This window comes from Oryzias melastigma, linkage group LG7 (genome assembly GCF_002922805.2).
Source record: "Oryzias melastigma strain HK-1 linkage group LG7, ASM292280v2, whole genome shotgun sequence".
Taxonomy (NCBI): domain Eukaryota; kingdom Metazoa; phylum Chordata; class Actinopteri; order Beloniformes; family Adrianichthyidae; genus Oryzias; species Oryzias melastigma.
In genome coordinates this window covers 32231946-32238057 of record NC_050518.1, presented here as the reverse complement: position 1 = coordinate 32238057, position 6112 = coordinate 32231946, and the positions used below count along the sequence as shown (strand labels likewise).

General features: G+C 47.4%; 1 protein-coding gene across 1 annotated transcript in view; it reads left to right on the top strand.

The window, feature by feature from the left end:
• The first annotated feature begins 650 nt into the window (after positions 1-650).
• mfn2 (mitofusin 2) overlaps positions 651-6112 on the top strand; it is a 12111-nt gene continuing 6649 nt past the window's right edge. Inside the window, exons 1-10 of the mRNA XM_036212999.1 lie at positions 651-1052; positions 1693-1871; positions 2186-2321; positions 3039-3201; positions 3277-3401; positions 3470-3578; positions 3645-3752; positions 5540-5693; positions 5848-5915; positions 6005-6112. The exon at positions 6005-6112 is cut by the window's right edge and continues 10 nt beyond it. Of these exons, the coding sequence (XP_036068892.1) occupies positions 1697-1871; positions 2186-2321; positions 3039-3201; positions 3277-3401; positions 3470-3578; positions 3645-3752; positions 5540-5693; positions 5848-5915; positions 6005-6112 (1146 nt within the window). The 5' untranslated portion in view covers positions 651-1052; positions 1693-1696. The remainder of the gene's footprint in view (positions 1053-1692; positions 1872-2185; positions 2322-3038; positions 3202-3276; positions 3402-3469; positions 3579-3644; positions 3753-5539; positions 5694-5847; positions 5916-6004) is intronic.

Sequence of the window (6112 nt, the reverse complement as noted above, 5' to 3'; positions counted from 1 at the left end):
TGCAATGCTCTGCACATGAATGTATTTTTTTATATACATTTTATCCCATAAAAGAAAATCCTGAATATTTTTAATAGATCACTTTGCAAATGTGGATAGTCAGGAAATAATTACACATGTGGTATCTTAATAAAAATATATGTACCTAAGGTAACTACACTTTTAAATGTACTCAGTTTACATACGAACAAAAATGTTCAATTTTAGAGCAATGCAAGAGTCATTCCATTAAGAATATTTATTACTGAGATCTTCTAATACAGGAAGACAAAGATAACTGGATAATTCATTTATAATGGAAAATAAATCAAGTTATTCGTTTTACTCTGCAAATGTAATCATTGGTTATTATGTTTTAATTGACATATTTTTATCGAACTTCTATAAAGAGGTAACTCTTCATAGAGCTGGCGACATGGTTTTACTGTTTTTATTGAATACAATACAAAATATAACATTATAAAAATACAAAACAAGAACACAACAGAACTCTAAATAAAATTTACGGTTATTTTTAACTTTTGACATTCTGAAAGATGTACAGATGTTAACGTTTTTTTTAACAAATTAATTTTGTAAATTTGAACTTAAGTCATGGTTTTACTGTTTTTAGTTTTAGTGAGACCTGTGACGTCATGCTGATTTTCACCTGTGCGGTTAAGGTCGCGAGACCGTTTAGATTCGCGCTGGCCGTAAGAAATCCGTTGAACTGTTTCTGCTTCTGAAAAATGTTTGGTTAAAATAATAAAACTTCACAGAAAAACCGCTCAGCTGACTCGGTCACTTCCGGGTCATCTGACGTAAGCGCAACTGCTTCCGGTTCTTTCCGGGAGGATTCCGTGTTTGGACCCTCGGAAACGAAGCCGAGCCGGTGTGGAGCTGACGGCTATCCTCTGCTCTAACTCCCGGCGGGCTGTGGTGTAGCGGTCTGCCAGTGGACGTCCGGCCGGGCCCGACATCACCTTGACTGTTTGGAGGCCCGGGACGACCTCCGACATCGAAGTGCCATCATGCAGTTCGAGCCCCGGCCCTGAAGTCGCTGCAAACTAAAGGTAACTGTCGGTTCGGTTCGGAGCGGCCAGACCCGCAGGGGAGTCTGAACCCGGTCCGGGGGCTGCCAGCCCGCTGAGTGGGGGTCGGATTTCGGTGGGGGCCGGCTGCAGCTGAGTGCCCGGCCCGTGTGGATGTCCGGCCGTTAACAGGCGCAGGTGCTGCCGTTGACCTTCAGCTGCAGCCGCATGTAGCGGGAACAGGTTCTGGTTCGATCCTCAGAGTCCAACGTCCACCCCGAACCGGGACTGTCGATACTAAAACCAAAGGAAACTTCCTGTTTGAAGCCGCTTTAAGAAGCAGAGCATCTGGAGACAGGTGTGTTTAGACACCTGTCCGTCACCGACACACCTGTCCGTCAGGGACTCACCTGTCCGTCACCGACACACCTGTCCGTCAGGGACTCACCTGTCTGTCACCGACAAACCCTGTCTTGTGAGGGGCGGAGTCAGACCAGATGAAGGCAGCTGAGGTGGTTTGTTTTTTCTTGTTTACCTCTGCTGGCGCTGGTGTTGGTGGGTGTGTAAAGAGGGCGTGGCTTCATGACCTCTCTGTCCCCACAGGTCTCCTGTGGCTGCGTTCGCGGCCTCTGCTGGCGTCTGCGGCGTGCTCAGTGCTGTCCTCTGTGTTTCCTCTGAACAGTGCCATGTCTCTGGTGTTCCCACGAGTCAGCCCCGCCCAGTTTCACTCCAAGGAGAAGAGGATGATGGCGGAAGTGAACGCCTCGCCGCTCAAGCATTTCGTCACCGCCAAGAAGAAGATCAACGGGATCTTTGAGCAGCTGGGAGCCTACATCAGGGAGAGCGCGTCCTTCCTGGAAGGTGGGCTTCACTGAAACCCGTTCTGATAGTCCAGCTCTAACTCAACCATCATCAGGGAAGATGGAAAAACCTCAAACCGTTGCCATGACAGCAGACTAGAACCTCTTAAAACAGATCAGGGTTAGAGTCCAGTTCTAGATGGCTGCTGTCCTGCTGGCTTAGGAGATACTAGCAGCTGATTACCTGGACAGGTGTGACCTGACACTGATGGTCCTCTGATCCTCCTCTTGGTCTGTCAGGTGTGAAGTCTCACCTGGACTCAGGTTTTAATGGTCAACTGGTCAGCATCATCTGTTTCTCTGTTTCCATCTCAGATGCTCACAGAAACGAGGACCTGGACCCGGTCACCACCGAGGAGCAGGTCCAGGAGGTGCGGGGTTTCCTGTCCAAAGTGGCAGGGATTGGAGAAGTGCTCGCCCGCCGCCACATGAAGGTGGTCTTCTTCGGAAGGTGACGCAGTCCAGAGACTGGAGGGGTTGGGGGTGCTGTCAGAACCACGCCGTGCTCGGGTCCCAGAGTTTTACAGACTAGTAATCGTGTCGTTGTGTCCTTCAGTCACCGAGCTGCAGCCGTCAGAGTCCTGCAGCAGAACACGGATCATCAGTTTGTCGTATGAGACCCACTCTGATGAAAACAGACTTTAACATGATCTTCTAGAATGTTCCTCTTGATGGAGGACAGACATAGTTCTGAAAAAATAAGATTAAAAATACATTTTGGGGTATTATTTTCATTCATATTGTTTGTAAATCAGGAGCAGATGAAAAAGTACAGTTTGAATCGTACTTGTGACATAGAGAAGCCCCGCCCCTTTCCGATGCATCCACTTGTCAAATAGATCCATGAACGTCTTTGTTTTCCTGGTCTGATCTAGAATCTGGATCTAAACTGTACGGCTGGATAGAAACGGTATTGACCACCATTTTTGTTGCTACGCTAATATTAGCTTGGGGGAGAGTGTAAACAAGGAACTCCTGCCGCTCTGCAGAAACTAAGGACACAGGTGTTTTAATTAAAGAGCATCTTTACAGCAGACCGGAGGATGAGGGAGTGTCTGCTGGTCTCAGATCCTGGAGGGACGGTTCTTCTGCTCACACCTCGTCCTCTCAGGTGAAAGCAGGTGAGGTGATGGTGCTGCAGCCAAACCGTTTCCTTTCTGCTCTCTAGGACCAGCAACGGGAAAAGCACGGTCATCAACGCCATGCTGTGCGACAAAGTCCTGCCGTCTGGAATCGGACACACCACCAACTGCTTCCTGAGGGTGGAGGGCACGGACGGCAGCGAGGGCTTCCTCCTCACCGAGGGCTCGGAGGAGAAGAAGAGCATCAAGGTGAGTCTGGTACTTCCTTCAGGCTGAACGCCGTCCGTGGTGGGACCCCCCCAGTGACACTCCGTTCTGCGTCAGACCGTCAACCAGCTGGCCCACGCCCTCCATCAGGACCAGGACCTGGACGCCGGCAGCCTGGTCTGCGTCATGTGGCCCAAAGTCAAGTGTGCCCTGCTCCGGGATGACCTGGTTCTGGTCGACAGGTGAGTTGTCGGGTCGTGGCATGTGACGGGAGGTGGTCCCAGCTGACCGTCTTCGCTCGCCCTTCCAGCCCCGGGATCGACGTGACCACCGAACTGGACAGCTGGATCGACAAGTTCTGCCTGGACGCCGACGTGTTTGTTCTGGTGGCAAACTCCGAGTCCACCCTGATGCAGACGGTGAGGCGGCCGGACCCTCGGCTAAACGGACCGGTCCCACCGAGCTGACCGTGTGTCTGTCTGCAGGAGAAGTCCTTCTTCCACAAGGTCAACGAGCGTCTCTCCAGCCCCAACATCTTCATCCTCAACAACCGCTGGGACGCCTCGGCCTCTGAGCCCGAGTACATGGAGGAGGTCAGTTCCCCTCGTGGAGCCCCAAACTCCTCTGATGGAGGTGCAGGTCCTGGTTTCAGGAATCTGGAACCAAACTATGGTCAATATTCTTTGAAACCCAAATAAAACATTTTGAAAAAAAAATGGTGTTTGGCCACAAAAATGTAAAATGTCCCAAACTTTGCTATTCAAAAAAAAACTTTATTATTTTCAGCTTCAAATGTTCTGTTTTTAGGTTTCAAAACTAAAAATGTACATTTCAAAACTTGTTATTTTTTTTGTTTTTTTTTTTAATCAGAAAATTTCAGTTTCAAAACGTTTTGACACAAAGGACCAATCAAAATCAGCGAGGGTGGAGACTGCAGTCCCGGTGCGTTCACTGACTGAGAACTGTGAGAATTACGGTCAGAAAATGTTTCGTCTGAGCTGTCATAGTCTGAAGTTGACCCCAGATGGCTGTCAAAGGCAGAGTTTTATCGCGTATAAACAACCATTTTAGCCATTTAATTCCAGCATACGGACGGTTTCTTCGCCTGCATTCAACACAATAAGACAGCGCTTTGAACGGTTGAACGGCGGTTTGGACGTGCTGTTTTTACGCCATATAACTGCTTGTTTCACCCATCTTGGGACATCGAGTTTGATTGGTCCTTCGTGTTCGCCTCGCCCCAATGTGCCACAATGGGGCCAAACGTTTCGAAACTCAAAATTTGAGTTTTGAAACCTAAAAAAAAAACATTTGAAGCTGAAAATAATGAAGTTCATTGTAGAATAGCAAAAAGTTTCAGTCATTTTACTGTCAGTCTAACACCAACATTTGTTTTATTTGGGTTTCAAATAATATTGGCCCAAATTTAGCTCCATACATCAAAGCCAAAGTGAATGTCAGCTCTGACATCTCTCATTCTACTAATACATTCTAATGTTTTCACAGAGCACACAAATTAACATTTTTGTCAACATCCTGTGAATAAGTTAGGAAATAAAAGCAAATTCTCTGAATTTCTTCTGCTGGTTTAGACTGTTGCTGCTCTGCACTTTGATGAATTATCGTTTATTTCAGTCTGAGCTCGATCATGCTCAGTGTCACTGCTTCAGGTGATAAAAAAGTTGATGTATTTCCAGTTTTAGAAGGAACATGCTTTCTGCCCAATTTCTAGTGCACGTATGTTACTCTGTTTTAGTCAGATTTTAAATAATTGCAATTCCTCCACAAACACTGTAATTTACTTATTAAGTCACTGGCCAAGTTAATCGGTAGATTAAAGAAATTCAACCAGCCAAACATATATTTTACGACCAAATTATAGCACTATTTTACACATGAATGGCGTTTTACTTTTTCTGATATTTTTTTAAGAAAATAAAATTGCACAAAAGTAATTTAGACATTTAAGTTACTTATAATTATTCATAAATTTATAACTGTAAACTCAAATTCAAACATGCTGAGAAAAGAATTTCCTAATTCTGCCTCCAGTTGATCACATTTTATAACAAATCATAACAAAAAACGCTTGACTGTATAAGTAGGACGTATACAGTCGATGGTGTAACAGCGGCTCTGGAATGCTGCAGATGTTGCTGAAACACATTCAGTTCTGTTATTTGTAAAATATCATTTTCATTCATGTCTGATGAATTAATGTTGTTTTTATCCGCCACGTCTTAAAGACCGGTCCGTGTTTGCATAAACTCGTGGAGGAGCTAGTTAGTGTTAGCCTGTTAGCATTAGCGTCTAGCAACAGCGTTCAGGCCCGCCCTCCTCCTCCTCGCCCTCATCAGTCTCTTCCTCTCTGCTGGATCAGGTTCGCCGGCAGCACATGGACCGCTGCAGCAACTTCCTGGTGGAGGAGCTGGGTGTGGTGGACCGCGCCCAGGCCAGCGACCGCATCTTCTTCGTCTCCGCCAAAGAGGTGCTGCAGGCCCGCGTGCAGAGGGCGCAGGGCATGCCTGAAGCAGGTGAGGCCCGTGTGGATCCTCGTGGGTTCTGGATCTGGATCACATATCTGTGTCCGCCTGCTGGAGGAAAGATGTCGGCTCTGTTCTGAGTCCAGACTGGGATGAGGAGGTTGTCCTCTCACTGGAGTCTGTTCTGGTTCTGGTTCTGCTGCAGGTGGAGCTCTGGCTGAGGGATTTCAAGCCAGAATGTTTGAGTTCCAGAACTTTGAGCGGCGCTTTGAGGTGAGATGTCCTGCTGATGACCAGCTGTTTCTGTTGTCCTACATTAGCCATGTCTGCTGACTGCCGTGCACGTGCGTGTGCATGTGCAGGAGTGCATCTCTCAGTCGGCGGTGAAGACCAAGTTTGAGCAGCACACGGTGCGGGCCAAGCAGATCTCGGAGGCTCTGCGCCGCATCATGGACTCGGTGCACGTCGCG